This window comes from Microchirus variegatus, assembly GCF_963457635.1.
Source record: "Microchirus variegatus genome assembly, chromosome: 17".
Taxonomy (NCBI): domain Eukaryota; kingdom Metazoa; phylum Chordata; class Actinopteri; order Pleuronectiformes; family Soleidae; genus Microchirus; species Microchirus variegatus.
Window position 1 is genome coordinate 11,978,612 of NC_139818.1, and position 23,643 is coordinate 12,002,254.

General features: G+C 41.2%; 1 protein-coding gene across 1 annotated transcript in view; it reads right to left on the reverse strand.

Moving 5' to 3' along the window:
- pald1a (phosphatase domain containing paladin 1a) overlaps positions 1-23,643 on the reverse strand; it is a 45,699-nt gene that overhangs the window by 5,981 nt on the left and 16,075 nt on the right. Inside the window, exons 18-19 of the mRNA XM_083903948.1 lie at positions 21,774-21,914; positions 3,013-3,168 (exon numbers count right to left, since the gene is read on the reverse strand). Of these exons, the coding sequence (XP_083760074.1) occupies positions 3,013-3,168; positions 21,774-21,914 (297 nt within the window). The remainder of the gene's footprint in view (positions 1-3,012; positions 3,169-21,773; positions 21,915-23,643) is intronic.

The window sequence follows — 23,643 nt, forward strand, 5'->3', positions numbered from 1 at the left end:
TATAAGTGTGACTGCTGAAGATTGTCAGCTACAGCACGAGGTCGGAGTAGACTTGTTACTTTATGTGTTAATGGCTTCAAGCATTGAGCTCAAACTTTGAAATGTTTTTCACTTCTGGCTGAAAAAACTGTGAAAAACCACTTACCGTTAAGTCAGAAACGGCAAAGACACGTACACATACAGACATGAATTGCAATAATAATTGTATTGTGACAAAACTACTTTCTGTCTCCCTTCAGACTTTCGCAATGTCCAGGCAGGAGAGTGAGAGTGAGAGTGAGAGTGAGAGTGAGAATAACATGTGAAAAACATGTTATTGTTGTCCTGGTCACACAGAGACTCGGTTTTGCAATCTGCTCCAATCATGAGGCAGAGAACCTGATCTGGCAATAAGGCTGCGCTGAAAAACACAATTGACCCCTGAGGTTTGGAGGTGCAAGTCTGATGGTTGAAATGATGCTCCACATGTTCCCAAAGCACTGAAGTGTTGTCTGGTCATCAAAAAGCAATTTCCAAGATACTCTAAGTATATTGGTTGTCTGTCAGTCTCATGTAAGGCCACCTGATGAGTTTTTTCCATGCAATTTATTTGCGATCAACGCAAGCTTTCACATAAGTGAGTGAACTGTAAATATGTATTTTATTTTTTCTGAAGATCTTTTTTTTTCGACACATTGAACATGCTGTTGACAAAAATGTCAAATCCAGACTCAAAACCCACCTGTTCAAAATAGCCTTCTCTCTGTAATTCCACTGATTGTTTTTGTAAAGTGTCCTTGAGTGTTTGTCTGTTTGTCTGTTAGTTAGCAACATAACTCGAAAAGTCATGGACGGGTTTGGATAAAATGTTCGCAATGGGACCAGGAACAAGTGATTACATTTTGGGCGTGATCCGTAGACGCCATCACTGGTTACAACACACCAGGCGTGCCGGCAGGGGGTATTTTGTAGGCACTGAGCTGCCTTGGCAGAGGTCTGCGCTCTCCGAGTGCTTTTCTAGTTATTATTATTATTATTATTTGTCTGCCCCTTATAATTTATTCACTCAATCGTGAGGCTGTATCAAAATACAACTCCAAAGTATTCACAATTAAATGCCGTTATATTCATCGCTGTTGATGTGCAAAGCCCTTTAGAGTCAGAGCTTTACAGAAAAGCTGCGAATTCAAGTTTTTATTCTTAAATCGCCCTCAAATGATGATGATGTGAGAGAAGCCGGTCACGGTAAAGGTAAAGCTGCTAAGAAATGCCAGCTAAATCCAAAGCTCCCTCCAGCATTACAGAGCCTATACGTGTCTTTAAAATCACGCTCACTGTTAAAGTTAATTGAAAGATTTTGAAATGATATAATATAATATATTTTATAAAATATAATAACGGTTTTCACAAATCCCCTCAGTCTAAATGTTAATGCATCGCATTGAAGAAAATTGTCACTGAAATCCATCACAGGTTAGCTTTAGTAGAAAGGAAAGAACAAATTGTAATAATAACAATGGCAAAAGATTTTGATATTATGTGTAGGCGTTCCTGTTGTCTGTTTTAAAGCAGAGCATTCCTTTCATTCCTCTCATCTGTGTGCACGCCCACCGTATTATCTCAAGGCATAACTGGGCCATTAGAGTCACTCTGATGCACCACATCTATTTGCTCCTCAAAACAGGACGAATATGCACCGATTGACCGCACATATTTCTGTGACAATTGTTTTCACAGCCATTGTTCCGGTCTATTTTCGAAATTCCACGCTATTTTTTTCTCTTTTTTTTTTACTTTCAGTCCATTCCACCTCTGAGAAGACTTTGAAACATTCCAGTCTCTTGTCCATGTCGGGTCAAAATGGCTAATGGATTTGAATTTACGGGCTGAAGTCCAAATTAAAAGTCTGCTCGCTTAAAATTATACGTTGTAGACAAATGTTTGTTATGCTTTAAAGAAACAAGAGATAATATTCACACTGAGGTAAATACATATTATAACGGTGCTGCTTCTGATTGGCCCGTCTTTAAGATTTAAGGGGCATGGCTTCGCCTCACTGCAAAATGTATTACAAAAACAACAACAAGACAGCCAACACTTTGAAATCAAAACCACATGTAAATAAGCCCATATAACGTGGATTCACTACAGGCACAATTCTTGGTGTTTTGTGGCTTTAAGTAAACACCGTGAAACGTGTTGTCAACCTGCCAAACTGCTTATTTACCATCACCCAAGTTTAACATATTGCAACATTCAAGTGCCTTTTAAATTGCAGTGTGTGTGTGTGAGAGAGAGAGAGAGAGAGTTGGGTACCACTTACAGAGCACTCATTTGTTTGGAATGCACATAAATTCTCAGCTTTACTGTTGGGGCACAGGTGGCCAAACGATTAAGGTACCAACAAAAACACCAAGCCGAGGCATGATGAAGTTGCGTTTGTGAAGAACCAGGCCACAATAGAACTAGAAACAGCTTGTAAATTCCAGGAGAAGAAATTGGTGCACAGTGTGCACAGACTTGACTTTGAAAACCCTTCGCCCCATTTCTGATTCCTGTTACTTTGTCAGCTACTGACATTGTAGCATTGTGTGATGGAAGATTTGTTGTCGTCCCCCCCCGCAGCCTCCATGCCACAGCTTGCAAAGCCTGCAACTTCATATCATCTTGGTGTGTTCTATGGGTTAGGTTTATGGGTTAATTAAAAAAACAAAGCGTGCACACTGGCATAAAACAGCTCTGTTAATACTGGAGTGGAACGTTGATTAATGGTACTGGTAAATACGGTGTTTGTCCTACTATTTCATTTAAAGAAATATATGCTGTAAAAGAAACGTCACGTTGCATGAGTTAAACTCATTGACAGCTCGCTAATATATAAGACCAGCTTTAAGTCGCATCACTTCATTCCAAATTCCAATGATCACAGAATTTGACAGACAGAAAAAAACAACAGAGCTGGTGGTGCCTGAAACTTTTGCACAGTACTGTACATGCACCTTATCGGTGGAACTCGGAGACACTGTACATTACCTGTTCCATCCAGAGCGTGAAGGAGCGCTGCCAGGAGTCTTTCTTCTCTAAATGCAAATATGTGTTGAAGAGGATGAGGTAAATGTAGCGTTCCAGATACTGCAGGCTCTTCAGCAGCACCTGCTCACACTCCTTCTCCGTCTTCCCACTTTTAACCTAAGAAAACAGGTCAACAAAGCTCTATTAGTGTATGAAGGAGGTCCGGCATGGCACAGTTTGCCACATAACAAAAACAGTTGGCAGTACATATGTTACTGTAAAGCTGGACTGTCTAGACCTCTGTAATTACTCTCAGCAGAGACATGTAAGTAGAAGTCTACAGTGTTACCAGTGCACAATATGTGGGCTATCCAACCATCCATTTTCCACCGTTTATCCTCTACAGGAGGGTCGCAGGGGGTTCTGTGCCAATCTCCGCTGACATAGGGCGATAAGCGGGGTACACCCTGGGCAGATCGATACGTGGCTTTTGGTGTATATACAGTATACAACCTATTCTTGATATATGGCCTAGGGGACGCCTCTTAATCCACCATTATTTTTGTGCAAGACGTCCGCTTTGCAATCAGTAACTGGATAGCAGGACAAAAACTTTGAGATAGATAGAAGATAACATGGCTTCTTTTAAACCATACAAACCTTTTCCTCCTCTGAGGAAATACTTAGCCTATGCCTGAAAGCCACTGACGTTTCCCTATGCCTGCTTGTGTCACTTTGTTAAAAATAAACCTACAAAAGCTCATCCGGTACCACACAAGTGGCTGGGCTATGAAACGGCAGTAAAACTATAAAAAGGACATCAGCTACTAATGGCAAAACCAACCATGGCGAATCACGATTGAGCGTTGGTGGTGATCTGAGTTGGTGTCCGAGGTAACAGCACAGAACAAACTCGCAAAATATTGGAATTGCCACACAAAAAATAGAAAGTGAGACCCTGAGTTACGTCTGCATTTCAAAATTAGGTCTACAGAATGAAATAGAAGTGTCCACCAGATTCGAATCAGCCCCTCCTTGAATCCAAGTGAATGTCTCTGCCAAGTGTTATGAAATTCCCGGCAGGTGTTCTTAATACAGCATGTTGAGGTCATGTAATTCTACTTTTTTCCAGCAAATTCTAATCAGTTTATCCAACTGAATTATTTGAACCAACTTAAAAAAGAATATTGTGTTCATATGAAAGTGATGGACATTTGAATGGACTGTACAAGAGCCGTTTGTACCATGTTGGCCTTTGTTACTTAATTAAAAGCATTCAAATGCCCCATCCACAAAATGAAGATGTTTGAAAATGAGTTGTTTGTTTGTTTGGATTTCTGTACCGGCCAAACTTAATGTACTTGTTAACAGCTCATAATTTAGTTGTGGCCAATAAGAATCAATCAGGGGACAAATGACTGTAATTGTTTTCAAAGGTTTCCTTGACTGCACGTCTTGACTAGAGACTAAAACTTCAGCCCTGCAGTTTTTAAAACAAAAAATGAAGCCAACAGAGCCAGCAGAACTTTTAACAAGGTCGCACAATCATCACAGGTTATCTCACACCGCTGGCAACAAACACAACATGAAAATAAACACGACAAAGAAGAAGAAAAATCGAAGGACATGTCGGGATTGTTCAATAAATGTGCAGCATTTTTCCGAAGGCATGAATACGTGTTGTTTCTGAGCCCAAAACAACATAACATGCAAAGCCACGAATGAAGCTTTCGTCTTTGTTTGTGCAGTACGCATACAGTGGCACTCATGACAGGACATGACATGTTTACTCTAAATACACACTGTTAAAAGCACATGTCAAAGATAATAGGACACAAAAGAAAAGAGTCCCCAAAGTCCCAAAGACTGTGGTTACGAGGAGAGAGGCCAAAGTATACTGAGATATTGGAAATCAGCAACACTCGCACAAGTGTAAGATTAGACCAATGGTAAAACTCATTGTGATTAAAAAATATATATATATATATGTTGAGAAGCCGGTATGCTTTTGCAATGGCCACCAAGATGTAATATTGGTCTGCTTCTTTTTTTATTGGTTTTACCCATTTAAAAAAATATATATATTTATGTGCTTATTTATCTAACTATTTTTTTGCGTACACTTACTAATCCACTCTTGGGTAATGATGGCAATTTGTTGAGTTTACTTTGGCATGGACCCCTCTCTCCTTTGCCACTTCTTCCATGTTGATGCCAAAGGGATGTCCCGATCAACATCCCATACTCTAGCTCAGGTCCTTCCTGATTTTATCCAAGGCAAACGCTTATGTCTACATTTAGAAGATGTTGGTCAGAACAAGAACCTTTCTCCATTGGGGATGCATGTTCTCCTCGTGTGTGTGTTTTCTCCGGCTTCTCCAGTTCTGTCCCATAATCAAAAAAACATGCAGATTTGGGCCAAATTTGACACTAAATTGACCATAGAGTGTGAGAGTGGATAGTTGTTTGTTTCTATGTGGCACTGTGATGGACTGGCGTCCTGTCCAGGGCCTGTCCCTGCCTTTCGCCCTATGTTAGCTGGGATTGGCACCAGCAATCCCCAGCAATCCCTCATGTGGAGGATAAAGCAGTCGAAGACAAGTGAGTGAGCCTCATCTCCCCTCGTCTCAAACCGACACACACACACTCGCTGTGACAACAAACCATCCGTCACGTTCAGCATGGTTACATGTTGATTTACATTAATCAAACAACAAAACAGAAACGGAAAAATGTAATCACATCGCGATGCAACTCAGCCTGCACAGATTAACCCCGACTGTGTTGTCTGATTGACCGGTGATTGTCTTGCTAAAGTCTGATGCCAACATAACCACATCATTAAGACTCTAGGATATTCTACAGAAACATGTTTAAGGTCAAACCATTTCTGGTAAAATCAGCAGTCTGCTGGTTTTCGAGCATTCGCACACGTGTTTCCAACACTGATCTACACCGTGACAAGCTGCATTTCAAAGGAATTTGCTGTTTGCTCTTATGGTTCAGTTTAGTCTATTTGTAATAGTCAGAATTTATAAATGTATTTATTTTTTATCTGAACTGTTGGGGGTGAAGGCACTTACTGTGCATAAGAAAAATTACAAACTAAATCTTGGATCTAGAACTCTTCTGTCCCTGAGCAATTTTTTCCCTCCTTTTCTCTCGCTGATTAAATGTATGTTTGTTTGCATAGAAGCGTTCAGCTTCAAAATGTGAAATGTACATTCTGGCTCGATTTGGCCACGAAAGCCAATTCTTAAATGAATACTACACTGATACAAACATACTCATGGGCAGTTTATTCAATGTCTGCCAATGAAACCTACTAAATGTCAGGACGTATGTAAAAAACCAGTGCCCGTCACAGAAATGTGGAGCCTTGTGTGTGTCACCACTCAAGGTAATTTGAAATGTGCACATTTCAGCATAATACGCTCATTCCACGGCTAAATGACTCAAAGTAGTGGGGATGTAAGTGGGGTTTCCTGTCCATTCCCAAACAGCTGTGGTCAGGTCTCACTTTCCCAAGCATCTGCAGCAGGGCAGAGAAGAAATGCGCCTCGGCAAACTATGGACATCATAGTTGATCAACTCTCAATGCACAGAGGAAGAAGAAGGACAACAAGCGCAAACCTAACCTTTTCATAATCTCACTCGGTTAATATTGACCACAGTGGAAGGGCATAAAAATGCTGCTGAACCTGATCTCCCTGTGCACCATGCACCCCCAGGGGTCTCTCATTGCATTTCATCTCATAGCCTGAAAGTCCACAGTGCCAAAGCCTGGCAGCTATCTGTGCAAAAGCCACAGCCAAATACTGAGCACTCTCTCTGTGTCTGTGTCTCTGTTCTCTGAGACTCAGACGCTCAGATCAGTTTGCAAAGATTATGTAATTCACACCTCTACCATGTGCCGAACCCTTATTCTGCGGTTGCTTTCTGTTTGCCGACATGGACTAAACCATGTGTGTGGTTGAACGGCATCTCGTGCACTCTAAAAAAACTGCTTTAGAAAACAATGTTGGGAAAGATGTGGTGAAAGAACGGAGTAACTTCTTCCATTCCCTGTGAAGGACTATAGCCTTTTAAAAGTGTACGGTGCTAATAAACATATCCACTTCTCAGCAAGAGCTGAAGTGTAGAAAAAGTTAATTTGCTCTATTGAGGAGTAAGATCTTAAGGTTAGGGCACTGTCTACTGTACAGGTGGAACAATGTCTTTGAATCTTCTGTGAAACGGTGAAGAAGAAAGAAGTGTCGACAGCATCCTCTCCACCTGGCCTTGCAGAACAAAGGACGTGACTGCGTGTGCCTTGTTCACTAAGAAAGGTGAAAGCCATTATCCAGCCAGCTGCCCAGGTGTGATAACAAACCCCCTCATCTCTGCTCAGTCCAGAGTGATGTGGGAGAAAGACAGAGCACATACCATTGTTGAGAGAGTCCAGGAATGTTTTGAGAACAGAGCTCTCACTAAGTGAGGAAAATGTGAAGAGGATGAAGTTGCTATCACCGTCCACAGTCGTGAGAAATAGAAAGGAATATCTAGATATTTTCTTCTGACGACGAAGATTTCACTGCTTCTGGGTCACTGCATAAATTGCTGATGCATTTAAATCTTTTTTTGATTTGCTCATTAATTTACTCATCAATAAAACATTTTTTAGTTAAAGTTGGTTAAAGGTGCCATATGTAAGAATGTGGCCAAAAACGGTTACTACATTCAAATTCAAAAATTCTGACGTAACTGGCACCCCGCGGTTGCTCGGCAGCTGAGTCTCTACTGACTGCAATGATTGGTAGACGGCGGTAGGTGGCGCCACATGCCAAAACATGATTTCAAAACATAAACATGATTGGCAGTCTGCAAAATATTTTTTTTAATGCAAATATTTTGGCTGTACTGTTGTTGTTGGTGAGTTCAGTTTGTTACATGAATATTATTCCTCAGCCTCTGCGACATATTAGGAGGATTTTATGGCCAGTTGCTTTAGATTTATTACATAATGCACCTTTAAAGTGGAGCAGTTCATAATCTGTCGAGTGTGAGATTCACTTGAAAGATGGGAATCATGCGACAATTTTTGCTTCATTATTCAGTGCTAGGCACGAATTAGTCATGGGAAACTAGACTGAAAGACGAAAAGCAGAGAACACCATTTACAATGAATTTGTTCATCCATGAAAAAAGCAAAACAAAAACAAAAAGGTTGTGGGTGTTTGTGTGATGGACTTCTTGGCTAGTAGTAATGACTGCACTGGTTGTCTGGCAACCTAACAGAGGGAGGAGCTAAACCACAACTTATCTTTGTAGAAGAGTGTTTTTTTTTCCACCAACTCACGCAAGTGCGGGAGACGCCATAGACCAAGGGCTCTTATTTATATATGAACCATCTTTCCGTATTGAATTTGGGTTTTTGGACGTAATTAAAAAACTAAGAGCTAAACATCTGAGGCAAACTTCTGCATGACGACCACTCAGCATCATTGCTTGCAGGTGTAGACCTATGAAATGTGAACATCAGCCACTTATGAGACTATAATCACAGCAATGTCTTTTAACCTCCACATCCATACACAGCATGTCTGGCATGTCACTCAATTACTATTGGCTGGTGATATTGACTTATTAAATCACTGACATTTTGCTTCGTTGGGTGCACGGATAATCTCTGACCATCTCTGGCAATGAATCCGAGCGGCTACTTTCGAAGCTGAGAAGCCAACTTTTTTTTTTAACACTTTTAAATATCACCTTGCACACTTATGAGGCAGTGACAAAGTAATCAAACCTACGCATGGTGTCAAATGTAAAAAGCCCATTCAGCTATCAGACTTTGGCGATCTGTTGCTTGGATTGGTTTCTGATAGTTGCGTGTGCCTCAACTTGTTCCAGCTTCTAAACTAACCATTTCCAGTTAACTATAACATGCTAACACCTAAAATAAATGTGGTGTTGCTCATCTATAAGTAGTTTAGAGCTGCTGGATGAGGAATCGCAGTTTAACCCCCGAATGGCAGCAGACAAGTGTTAAGGTCAAGTTTTCTGTGGGCTCATTTGAGTGGGGAGTGGATGTAAGGAGTGTACATTATGGCGAGGTCGGTCTGCTTGACATATGGTGCCAATTACCTGCTGATGGGGTTTGTCGAGGTAAAAAGGCCACTCCATATTGGCCCTTCCCATCCAGGTTTGCACAAGCAGCCATTCATCACGCTCTACGAGGAACACCTCCCACCCGAATCCTAAACTAAAACATGACCTGTCTCGAGTGGACAGGCAGCCTACACATATGGCTCCTTGACTTAGTGTACAGACAACTCAAAGTCAAGTACACTATATATTCAGATTTTTGGGCCATATTTGTTACGCAGCCAGTAAGCAGCAGATGATAACACATAGCACGCACATTTATATATTCAAAATAAAGCAATGTTTTCATTTTAAATGTGGTCACATCTGACATAGGGACATCCAAAAAAAAAAACATATAAGAACAATAAAAGAACTATAGCGGAGCATAAACTGAGGTAGTCGCCCAGGGACATCTGAAAGAGCATTTAACAAAAGTGTCTATGCTATCAAACTGAACAGTGAACAAGCCCAGAATAAGTGCTGTTATCTACTTCACGTAAATGCCACTTCCTTAACGCTGAGGGAACAAAATGTCAAGAAGTAAAATGTTTTGTTTTGAACAAGATCAGTGCTTTTTGGTTCATTAATGCAATCCAAAGGCAGTGATGAATGAAACTGTTACTCAGGGACTGACAGGAGCTGTTGTTTTTTTTTATTTGAGTTTGTGTGTGAAAAGCTTGATTCATGTTTTTACCGCGATCCAAACATACTGAGAACAATCACTAATACTTTCTTAACATCAGGGAACTGGCATATATTCAAATCAGTCCACAACTTCACAGGCCCATGATTGCGAAGCTCCTGTGCTTTAGTTATGGACAACAAGTTCGAGTATGAACATGCCCTCATCAATAAAAGTGGCCACAAGTGTCCTTCGCTCTTGCGGATAAATCCTCTTCTGTTGGAACAGTGAATGGGTCGCTTACAAAACACATCACAACCGATTTGCTGATTGCGCTGCAGTCTAGAAATCATATCACGTGAATGTTTTCAACTAAGCAATTGTTTATCAAGCTAAGTCCGCAACACGACATTGAGTATGTTTCAATGCTCAAATACTAGTAATGACGAACTTTCATCATGATGTGGTTGCTTTTACATAATAACATGAATTTACTATATATCCATCCATTTTCTACTGCTTTATCCTCCACACGAGGGTCGCAGGGGGTGCTGTGCCAATCTCACCCTGTGTCCAATTTACTTGCCCATGTATGAGCAATTTTTTTTTACCAGTTTATATGAAATACTCTTCGATTAGATCAAAGGATGCTTTCTTACATATCATAGCTGCTCGTCTTTCTTTCCACTTTTACTTCCAAATTTGGCACAAGGTAATTATTTTTCTGCTTCTGCTCTGTTGTGAACTGCAGCTGTGCTATAATAGAACGAGCTTGAAAACTAAGGATTTTGCTCGTCATTAGGAAATTAGGCAACATCACATCAGCTGGCCATCGTGAAGTTCCCGCTGATCGTTCTTTTGTGTCATCTTTTTATCTTTTTCTGTCATTTACTTTTTGAGGTTCCCCCGCAGTGCACGTAAGTGACCTGCAGCCGTATGTCCCAGTTTGCGCTGAATCTGGTGAATTTTTGGAGGAATTATAGTTACACACACATTGTGTGTCTTCATTTGCCACGCAGTAGGCAGACTCTGCCCTAGCCTTCCTTAGAGGTGTATGCATGGCAACCATGGTAGTGATCAAACGTATGCTTACAAGAGTAGCACGCAGCAGGCTTCCGCCCCGTCTAATCTTTTTCTATCATCTTTTAAGCCCCGGTCCACAGTGATAACCTGCAAAGTCAGTCATTGCAGTTACCCTAGTTTTGGTTCTGTTATCCAGCAGGTGCAGACACATCTAATAGAGTGGTGCCCGGGTTCTCATTGTTAACACTTGAAATATTGTCATGCTTTCTTCTTCTTCTTCACTACCATCTGCCATCTGCTGTCCCCAGGTCATGGATCTCCATCTTTTCCCAATCTTGTGTGATACAGTCTTGTCAGTCTTGTATTTCAGTTTTGTCCAGCCTTCGATGTTGTCAGTCCATTTTGTTTTTGGTCTCCCCACGTCCTTCCTTACAGTAGCAATCGTCGATCATCTCCTCTTGTGATATGGCCCGAAGTAGGCACATTTTTTCGCTTTTTGATGGTATTTAGCAGCAATCTTCCTTAGAACTTTGTTTGTTTTGTGCTCAGCCCAAACATATTTCTTGCATTCTTCTGTTTAGCCACATTTCAAGGGCCTCAAGTTTGCTTGCTGTTGCTTTTGTTGTGGTCCAGTTTTCAGCCCTGTATAGAAGTGCTGACCAGATGAAACACTTTGCTATGTGTGATTAGTCTTACAATGATGCTGATCTTCCTAAACTTGCCGTCTTCTGTCACCATGTAGCCAAGATATACTATGTTGGTCTCTTGTATTGACTTCCCCCCCCTACTTACTTACTTTAATTGTTAATGTTATGTTAATTTCCATATCATACTGTTTCATTTACAGCTGCTATGTGTAGTAGCTCCAAAAGGTATTGAGGGGTACAATGAATGCTGTATCATCAGCGTTTTTTAATACTTTATAAATACATAAACTTAAAAAAAAACATTCTTCCACCTTGTCTGCCGAGTGCCGGTAGCAAGGCAATCAAAGTTAAATATCATCTGGTTTTAAGATGCAGACGTGATCTTTATGGATCTGGACTGCGCCCAAAACTCAATTTCCAAAGAAGCAGAGAAGCAATGTAGCAGCCAGTGAGAGGAGGGGATATAGAAGCCTTTACGTTAATGGATTCTACAGATTCCAATCCTCTGTCTTGCTTTTTCCAGTCGCTGAGCCACACTACGCTGATTGTGTAGATTCTCATTCAACCGGGTCATAGTTCTTCAAAATCAGTAGCAACTCTTCAAGAAATTTGGTCCATTTGCTACTGAGTCTGTGCCATACAATAATATGGTCAGCAGTGCTTCGACTCGCAGGAGTAAGTTTCTCAAACAAAAAAAAAAGGGACAAGCACAAAAACACATCACATGTTTGGTGAGCAGAGATTACAACAGCCACAGCGTCAGGAGGAGACGGGGCTCATCAACTTACACAGAGACTGGAATATGTGCCCACATAAACCACAAACGTTATGGTACATTCTGTACATGCACGCGCCTGGCAACAGAGCACTGTGAGACTCCCACTGCGAATCAATCATTTTCTGAGCTTTCAAAACATCTTGTGCATGCAAAGCCAACACTGGCATATTTCACAGCTATGTCTGCGATCGACACATAATGAGATGCTCAATATTTTAAAACCCACTCATCTAATTAAATCTAGTGTAGTCTAAGCAAATTTCATTGACATTTGAATTCTGTCTTGTGAGCCACGCCACAAAGCTTGGGTAAAGGTCATGTTATTTGTTAAGCAGACTACACATTGGTGAGATGATGATGTTCCACGGAGAAATATTATGTGTGCCATACAATTTTGGTTGGTTTGGACAATCTTGGTTTATGAGAAATTATGCTTTGCGCTATGTTGGTAGAGCATCACTTTCACAAGAAGCCAAAGTTGGTATTGTGATGAATATCGCATTGTCCAACTGAACTTCCAGGTTCTGAAACTTTTCATGGGTGCTTCTTTTTCTTTTTTTTTTCTTTTTTAAAAAAAACAGTAAAGCTGTCTCACTTCACTCGGACTGTGTGCTGAGAGAGAGAGTCACAGACACAGAGTCGTGTGGAGCTGCGAGGCTCAATCAGCACCGTGTGACGTCCTTTGACAATGGTTTGAAAGCAGCAGATATATTTTATTATAATTATATTTAAAGGTTAGGCACAGCAGCTTTAATGCAGTAAATATGACAGGAAGTGAATACATCATAGTCAATTTAAGCAACGACATGGTCTATACGGCCAACATTAGCCATCTAATCAGGCCTAAATGTCCTTGTTCTGTTTCACGCTGTGTTTAATTTAGCCACGCTAGCCACCAATCAACATTTTCCCCATGATGCAGAAGCTGCAGTATCAGTGGCTCCACTCTTAGAAATAAAGTGCTAAGTAGAACCATATAAGGTTCTTAGGCTTGTCCTCATAGAAGAACCCTTTTTGGCCCGGAACCCTTTTGGAGGGTTCCACCAAGAACCCTTTTAAAACCCTTTTTTCTGGAAAGGGGTTTCTCTGGATCAAAATTACTGGAAACCATTAGTGTTACCGAGAACCCTTGAAAAACCCTTTCTTTGGGAAGGGTTTTTCAGAAGCAAATGGTTAAAGGTAGAACCTCAGCCCTTGTAGAAGGAACCCCTATTTCTAAGAGTGTAGGGTAAATTCGTTTCAGACTTGTCGTTGATCACGTAAGCTATGGAAATATGCTACTTTAAGTGATTTATTCTGTACTTTACAGGCTTTGGACAGCACGGCTTTCTGTGTGCAAGGATACCCGACACGAGGTCAGGCCAGGTTCACAGGGCATGCCAGTGGTCACAGAAGGCTATATTAGTTGTAGAGTCTAATGTGAGGAGATGAAAGAATGGTATATGTCCTGTGTAATGACTCAAAATAAATTATAATCAGTAAAAATTGTTTTGACTTCCTGTAAAAGTAATGTTTACAACAGCACGCTGAATGCTACACACCGGCTCACGGAGCCATCCTTTTCCTCCACAACAACTAAAAAATAAATCACAATCATTGCATTGTGTAAATAGATATCAATTGCTACAGTTCAACAAGTTAATAAGTGAGTATGACATTAGATTCTTCTCATGCTGTGCTTAATGCAATGTTTTTCCCACCGAGCAGGAAGCCAACACTGACAACAATACTGAATATGAATCAGTGAAAGGTCTGGAACCAGGCTTCTCAAACAAATCCTCAATATATTATTATTATTGCCTTATAAGTCAAACAAATCCTGAAATATCAAACAGTTGATTATAGCGTATAGGTCTGTGAACCTCATTCTTCTATATCCTCACAGGGCTGTGGCTGTCTATACATTTTTCATGAGTGTGATGTCCAGATATGCTGGTCTAATTCTTGAGTCACACAAACAGCAGCACATGGAATTCACCATGTGAGCAGCTGACTGTGTCAATCTGTGGAATGTGTTCAGCCCGCAGAGCAACTTCATATTCACACATAACGTATGCAACAACATTATGGGAATTATCGGAATTTAAATACCAACATGTGTCGACTCTGTATAATGTTTACATCCAACAATGAAGGAATGCAAGGAGGAAAAAAGCCACGCTGTGTCTTCATGCAAGCTGCTCCTGTAGGAAAGAAAAGCCCGTTTGACAAGGCTGGTCTGAACGGTCCTTGCTGACGATAAGGGTTGTTGGCATTTTGGGAGTAGTTATTGCACCAATGACACAGGATTCATCTGTTGCTTGACTGTCCTCACGTATGAAACACGGCTTACCCACAGCGGAGTTATTCAAACTCCAGTTCCTGGAGCAACCCAGCCCAGTCACGGCTTCTGCATATCCCACATGGCTGGCATTTAAGTCACTTCGCCTCTCAGATTGTGTTCCTGTCGGTATTTGCTCAGTGCCAGTAGCTTGATAGTGTGAAAGCTTAGACAAAAAAGGTGTACCTTTCCCCTGGTGAAATGATTTGGGGCTTAGTCGGATCTGACAGATAGCATGACCACAGCTACTGGGGGACATGCTTAAACACTCATGCTTGGTTTAGGAAGCAGTTATTCCTGGTCCAGGGGCCTCGGGCAATGACAGGTTTAGTGTGTGGGGGCAGGAAATGGCAACCCCCTCGACGCAAACACCCAGTCAGGTCTGAGGCTCTGTTCTGAGGTCAGTGGTTATGAGGGAGGTGGGGGCATGAGAGAGGTCAGGTCAAAGGGCAGTTCAGTTATTCGGGGTAAAAGTGGATGAGAATAGGATGCAAACAACGATTTCTGAAGTGGTCAGCATGCTGTGAGTGAAGCAGAGCGTAAGAAAGTGTGAAATAAAAACACACAGCATACACAACAACAGAGATCTTTGGATATAGTCTTCCGGTTTGCTAGTTGCTATACAGCTTGTATCCTCTAATGTGAGTCTGGGTGCATTTTCCGGGTGCAAAACCGCAACAAGGCTCTGGCCTAATCGTGAATCTCTGGACCTCAAAACAAGAATTCAGATTCTTATATGTGGCATGACGGTCTTCCATGGTGCCAACTCTTAATCTTAGATTTGAACACTGATGCGTAATTGGCTTTTTCCATCCAAGACAGTTGGCATAATTACAGGCTATTTGTAACTGCTGCCTATTGGAAAGTTACACCTACTGTGAATGATTGAAGGCTCTATTTAGAAAAAAAAACCGCCTCAAAATTCAGTACTTGAACTCAATGTTATTAACTTTAATTTGTGAATAATTAAAAATGATGCTCTTTATTACATGGAGCCCAGCTGTAATAATCACATGCATGTGTTGAAAGACATGCAACTTCAGAAAAAAAGTAAAGGGAACTGATTATTAATCTTTAGTATACTTTAGTACATTGATCCAAACTCATGAGTTTTGGGTGTGGACCATATCATAGTTATTATTGACAGTCTTATGCCTCCAGTCACATATAATGGTAGTGGTACTGTATGTAACTACATTGCATATTATTGAGATCATCAATCAATCAATCACATTTTATTTATATAGCCAATAGTTTACAAAACACAGTTTGTCTCATGGGACTTCACAGAGTTGGTAACCTGTGAGATGAGAGTATCAGCACCGTAAAAATAATATTTTATTTCGGAATATGAATATCGGTTCTGGGTGTGAGGAACGGTGCAGGGAAAAAAGTGGCACAGCAATAAGAAATCACCAAGCATTTAAACACTGAACATAGACACGGCAGGCAAGTTAGACTGAGTTAGATTGTCACTCTGAAAATGACTATAATTTAGTGTGTGTGTGTGTGTGTGTGTTCGCTCTGAACTACAATGCAGTACACCATGTCATTTCACTGATTAGTTCCTCAGCTTTGGTTGGAGCCAGGCTAATCAGTGGCATTATATGCTGCAATATACTGTATATGAATCGGATAAACAAAGCACGGTGCCGCCTGCAGCACACAGTGCTGCTGCATGTAATCATGAGCCAGTGTAATCATGAATGACTGTGGGGATGTTTGGCACACTGATGGAGAGCAGGAAACATGGAAAGCCATTCTCTAAATATTCACTTAGTTCACTCCAAGTGCAGTTCAGAAGTCGCATGAAGTTTTTCATCCCCCTCATCGACGGGGGAAAAGTTCAACTGCCCTTTTTATTAACCCAAACCAAGGCACCTCAATCAATAATGGCAATTATGTGAGGCATCAATAGCACAGGCGAGTGCAGCCGTACTCTAATGGGTAAGATTATTTGGAATTATCAGTGGACATTCACTAGATGTACTGGAGAAGTAATTTACAGTTGTGGAAACTCCCTGAAAAGAAATGAACTCCTGAATAGCTCCGAGCTAACAAAACCTTGAGGTATACATCCCTGGGGATGCTTTATTTACCTTTATGAGTACTGCCTCTCACGCATAAACACATCCTGCCCACACACACACACACACAAACTACATTTTTACTCTCTGGACTCACTGTACACTGAGAAACTGTGTTGCTAATGCCTAAATAGCCCAGCTGGTTGCACCTGCTCAGATGGGATTCAGTCAAAAATAAATCATTTCGCAGACAGCCACGGCAAAGACTTGCTATTGGCATTGGCATGATGTGAGAGGCTGGAAATTATGAATAAAAACAGCAACTCCCAGCTCTTCCACTTTCCTGCCTCCCACCCTGTGCTGGATCTAAATAAAAGCCTCTCTTAAGGAGTCAGCTCACACCTCAGGAACTGAAGAGGACATGTCCCTGGTTAAGGTGGGCACGTTTTCCTCATGCCTGACCCAATTCACTGTGCAACAGGACTGTGTTGAGTGGTCGTCCTAATTGAGAATTAACTCAAAGACTCATAAGTCAAAGGACTGTTCCTTAAGGGACAATACGGTTCATTAACCATACAGCATGTCTTCCTGTTAGTTTCTCACCTTTCCACTCCCCCAACCCCCCCATTCCGACTTTTTAAATAATGACTTATTGGTAGAAGAGAAAATGATCAGGCTGTCAGTGCTGCAGTGTTCCTTTCCAATTCCTCTTCTTTTCTTCTTCTGTCCTAAAGACTTTCATTACCTTTTCTCTGAATAAAACCCCCGAAAAAAAATAGAAAAAAAAACCCAGCTCACTGCATTCTCCCCTTTCAAAAAGTATTTTTCCACTTCCCCGTCCCAACCATGTGGACCTTTCATTTGGACACACAAGCACAAACACGACTTGATTTGGTGCCAATTCACTCCCTCTGCGTGCATTTCAGTTTGCTCACTGACCACCTGGACGAAAGAGCAAATTTTAAAATACAGAGGGAAAAAAGATCCTATGGAAAAGGGCTGGGTATCACGCCGGGGTATGCCGCCAATTTTGCTTCGTTATGGGGGGAAAAAAATCACAGAACTAGTGCTGCAAAATTTATTTTAAAAAATCAGGTGCACCATTAAAAATATGAATGTTAAATTTAAAAATTGACTCCAACATAGTTTCATTAACTTACTTATGTGATATGACCACACAGTGCAACACTACAATACACTACATGGGTGATTAAAACCTGTTCAAGTTCAAAATATCCTGCCTAGAAGTGCATCACAGTTTTACAGACGTAGTACAAAATTTGTCCAGCTGAGGGAGATGCATCGAAGACGACGATGCGATTTGTGGTGACGATTAAGGACGCAAACAAACAAAACTGTCCTTCTGAGTGGACAATCATGAAACCAAATCATCTGAAACACAGCGTTTGAAAGCATTACTGGTTCCACACCATACATTAGATGGTAAAGTGATAAATCTGTGAACTCAACAATTCCCCCGAAGCTCTCAGTTAGCAGTCACGCAAGACTATGGCGGTCTTGTGTGACCGCCGGTCGTCTCTCATGAGATTTGTGTAGCGAATACAGGAAATGGCTTTTTATAAGATATTAGACCTGTCAAATGAAACTTGACATCTGCTGATTATTTTCTATTAGTTTTTATTGTTGGTACTGTTGGTTTGATCCAGAAAATGTTGATTGGTGAATTATGGGGAGCAGGGATTTTTTTATTATTGAAAAAAAAATACTGTCAAACCAATTCAAATCTATTATCAAAATAGCTGAAGATAAATTCAGTAATCGATTAATAATCGATTAATCATTGCAGCCAGAGTTTGAACCCAGTAAGAAAAAAGTGGGTTTGCGTGTTTCTGTTCAGTTCTTCACGACTTGAGTGTGTGCAGAGGTTGATTCACCTGTGATTTTTAACTGTCAAATTTCCAAGAGCTACAACGAGAAGTCTAAACAGTGGAGGATAAAGCGGTAGATAATGGATGGATGGATGATGGCATATTAGAAAAAGAAAGGTACACTGTAACTGAAATGTCAGATTCCCTGTGCTCCACCAGATCAATTTGAATTCTATAAATAAATGTATAGCTCCACACACACAGAGAGTGATATCAAAGCAAATGCTGGGAAGCACAGATTGCTGTTTGGGGCTTGACAATGGAAAGAAAGGCTTCCGCAGCTATGTGCACAGCAGACTGAGGAGGTGGTGGAGAGGAAGTGGGCTCTCCTCTGTGCCGGCACTGATTTTGGAAGATGCATCTGTGGCGTTAGGTCACGCTTGGTTGATTTACAGGCATTTCAAGAAGAAGCCAACGCACCAAAATCCCCCCAACCTTTCCATGGCCCCTCAGAGAGCTGGTGGATGGTTTGGGTCACAGTGTAAATACATATATTTTTTTCTCTCTATCAAAGACACATTTTCCGACCACTGTCAAAGAGGGGGAGGGTGCTTTAGTAGGGGGAGGGCTATAAAAGGGAGAGGGGTGGAATGGGGGATGGGGGATGGGGGGGGGGGGGTTTCCCCTCTTCTTTCCCCACTTTTCTCCCACCTCTGTCGTCTGGTGCTGGGTTCTAGCAACATCTGGCACTGTTTATCACCTGGCCTCCTGCCTCAGACATGAGGGAAACACAGTGCCAGCCTGCGATCTGCTTCAGCAGGGTTAAAGGATCATTCACGTTTAATACAATCTGGATCTGGGTCCGGTTGCTTTGTAGTTTTGGTCATCGTCTCTTTATCTGTTATGGTAACAAGTAAACACCGTTTACACTGGTAAAATAAAATAAAAACAGAACCACCGAAAAAGTTAAAATCCAGCACAATTATAAGGTTATAAGTAGAGGAGTCGAGAAAACAGTCCTTGAACATGGAAAACATTTGTTACTGTGGAGTTTTTTTTGCGTTCAGAGATTTTAACAGCTAAAATATGCTTCTCAGAGTCTCTTTATGAACAAACATCAGAAGTTGTATCCATCCTTGAAGGCAACCGTGTTAAAAGCTCAACGCACTTCTTAACTCGACACGTGTGCGTCTACCTATGTTGATAAAGATGAAATATGTGCATATTTATTGCACTTGAGATCAAAATGATTGTGTACATTTACAAACTTGTATGAAAGAGATCTGATAGTGAGTCCTTTCCTTGAGCCTGGCACCACAGAACGTGGCAGACGGTGGGAGAATATATGGGGAAAGACAGAGTTCACGGGACAATGAGGCCCATTGATATGGTGGAGACAGGACTAGGTGCCTCCAGCACCCAGAGAATGGCTGACAGTGCACAGAGGCACAATGATTACAGTCTGCATTACAAATGGCTAAAACAGAACCAGGGTCCAGCAGAGTCATAACATCAGGAGAGACCTTGTGCAGATAGGACTTTGAAACACCACAATAAAGGCCTTTTGTTCTCTTAGGGCGCTTTCACACCACTAGTTCGATTATTTGATCTGCACCAGGCAATACAATTGTTATTATGTAACATATGACTCCAGTGTGGTCCGCTTTCACATCAGCAAACAAACCAAAATTGGCCCGATTGACGTTTCATCAATGTGTATATATCTTCCGGTAGAAAAGCGCCAATTTTGACTCACTATGGAGCAACACGTTCGCACATTGCTACTTGCTCTGATCTTCGTTTATTACCTTCTCTGTATTGGCCATTTTTGGCAAAATATCCAGTTTGAGAATGAGTCGTGGCTGCGTCCAGAGAACAATCAGCTGATGCACTGGAGTCGGCGAAGACGTATAGCGCGTCATTTCAGGCAGAGGAGACGCGCTATTTTCATGAATGTGGTCGTGCTAACTATGAGACGAAGATTGCTCCAAAGATCTACAAGGTAGGCTATGTCCATGGCATTTACTGCAGAATATGGTTTGGACCCGAGTTCGCGTTCTCACCAGAGGGACCGCACCAGAGTCTGACATTTGGTGCGGAGTCAAGCGGACCGAGGCCACCTCTTTTTAGCGGTCTCGGGTCTGCTTGATTTGGTGCGGACCCGAGTGCGATTAATGCTTTCACACCAACAAAAACGAAACGAACTAGAGTTTTTGGTTCGAATGGAGCATTTGGTGCGCACCAACTGCTGTTGGTGTGAAAGCGCCCTTAATTCCTTGTTAATTAAACACAATGTCTACACTATACTTTGCAGAAATGGAGACGCTGTATTTGTCTTTGTCAGGTTCCATAGTTAAAAAAAAAACCTTTTTTTTTGCCTGTTTTCCTCTTTAAAGCATAATTAATCAAATTATTTTCACTATTCACTTTAAAAAAAAAAAAAAAAAAAAAACAGCAGACAGTGATAACTTATTAAACCATAAAGATAACCACAAAATAATTTAGCTTTGGGAGATTGAATCCAGCAAACCCCACAGATAATCACGTTTTTTCCACTCACTCTTTTCCATTTAAACCCAGAGGAATTTCATTGAGTTTTAGAGATAAGGCGCGCACCACCGCAATCGTTTTTCCACACTCTGCTGCTCTGGCCTTCACATCAGTGGATCCCTCTCATTCATATAAGCTGTGGCTCAAAACTGACATGAAAACAAGTTCTTGATGCCATCTATGGGGCTTGTGTGAAACTGCACCGGAGTCCATAAACACATACTTGTGGAAACCCAGCATGAAGCAAACAGATTCAATTAAGGAGACATTTTTCATTTGGTTATTATCTACAAGAAAATATGTTATCAGAAGAATCTAAGCAGGAACTTCAGATGGATAAGTGATGATTTATTTGGCTGTAATCAACCTAAGAGCAACCCGATATGATATGCCATGTTTGAAGTAGAGCTGTGAAAAGCAAACTGTTGCTTGCAAAGTTTGAATTCCACTTTTTTTTTTACCATCATCTACTTTTGAAAAATGCTGCCATACTGCTTATGTCTTTGACATGGATACGACAGGATCCATCTGTCTGTCTCTCATTAGTCACGGTGCACAACAAACTACTGGGTTGGACTAAACCAAAATAGTGGAAAACAAGTGGGGTGTTCTCTGAAGACACGCTGTTACCTGTGAAAAATCATAATTAAAAAATAAATAAATACATTTAGTCGACCAATCACAATTTTGGTCGAGCCAGAACGTGTCGACCAATTAATCGACCAGTCGACTTGGACTTTACAGTTTTCTGAGGAGGGATAAAGTCAGAAGAGACCTTTCTTTCACAAAATTGGAAGAGCCCCACCCTTGCCATCTGCCTGACAGTGTAACACATACTGCAAGGACACTCGTTGTACCTGTCTATATGAGCTGATGATGATCTCCCTCAGATGGTAGTGCATGGGTGTCATGGTCTCACTGACAGAGTCCAAGGCCATGTCCACCTCCCTCTTCATCCTGTGACCATCGGGAATGAGACGAACCAGCTGCATCACAACCTGGACAGAAAACCCACGGCGAGGCATTAGTTTTAAAACCTGAATCACACATGAATTTAGTCAGCGACGAGGTAGTAAAACATTGAGATTTATGTCAATAAATGGCTTATTCAGTGAGATAAAAAATCAAATATCAAATTTCTTGACAAACATTTACAAAAGAAGATCATTTTCTATTGATCGCTGAGTTACTTTAATCTGTTATGTTTGTGTTTTAGGCGCATGTGTTTATACAAATTTGACATCAAAGGACATGGACATCAAATCAAGATCAGACTAATTTTCTTGTACATACATTCATATGCACAAACATGCATCCTTTTCCTTTGGCACTTAATGTTCTCAACATACTCTGTGCATAAGTGCTCTTAAGAGTAAGTGCATAAGCGCAACAGCACCAAAGCTGTGTTTCCTGTTGCGTTACATGGAGAAAATAGAAAACTGCAGGTACAGCTGTTTAACATAATTGCTTTGGCTTCATTATGTCAGGATGGTCTATATGTCTGGGCTTTATATCACAGCAGGCGTTTCTCAATCACATGAGAAGGGATGATATTTTTGTATATACATCTCGCTACATCAGTTCCCCTGTCGCGTAATTCTTTGGCACATCTTTTCACAGATATGGCAATGGGGATTGCGTCATTGCACCGGTCTCAGAGGCTTAGCCCGAGGCGGACAAGGTTGCCCAGGAGACCACTCTTTGTATCTCCGAAACTCCAGTGGCTGCTCTGCTGTGACTGACATGTGGCATTGTGTGACCCCCTTCTGTGTGTCCATGTGTTTGTTTCGGCCAATGCTTTCAATCACATGTGCAGAGCTGGAGGCTAAACTTACAAAGACCATCATTACTTGTACACTACAGTTGTATGTCATGCTTCGCAGAGAAACAGGCAGCATACAGGATCCGTTTTAAAATATTCTTTCTCACTTTTAGGGTAATTTGCTTTACTATATCATTACCGATGGCGCCACTGGAGAAATTATTATGAATAGCTGTATTATTGTACTTATATGGCACTTAATAAGATCACACAAGTGAGCCTACACAAAAAAAAGAATCAGTAATGGATGCAGCTGAGCTGCCATTTTCTTCAAAACAACTAGTTGGCACGATAACCCCTTATTTCCAACATCCAGCTATTGTCTGTGGTTCAAAGATATCCAAAGTGTGTTGTATCAAAGACATCAAAGACATCATACCTTTGTATTGAAATACTATCAACGGCATAATACCTTTGTATCAAAGACATCAAAGACATCATACCTTTGTATGAAATACTATAATACCTATGTATCAAAGACATCAAAGGCATCGATACAAAGGCACAAATTAAGCCATTGGACATCAAGTCCACACTTTCTCACTGACACTCAAAGAGACCAGATGCAAAAGAGGAAAACAGGAATAAGCCAAATCTTCAAAACCAGCTAACTGAAAAATGGCCGACAACAGCAACACTAACTGGAGAGAGTCGGACATGATGGTGTCCCTATGCAAAGAGTTGGAGTCCTTCAAGTGTTCCCATCGCAAGCTGGTGGATGAGGAAGAGGCCCGAGACCTGTTTGAAGAACAGGCAGAAAAGCTCTCCACCAGGTTAGCAGCAGCAAAGAAGAGGGTCGAAGCTCTAGAGCAGGAGAATAACTCTTTGGCTGCAGAGTTAAACGAGGAGCGGGGCCTGAGAGAGCAGCTGCAGAAACAACAGTCTCATCATGAAAACCTCTCTGA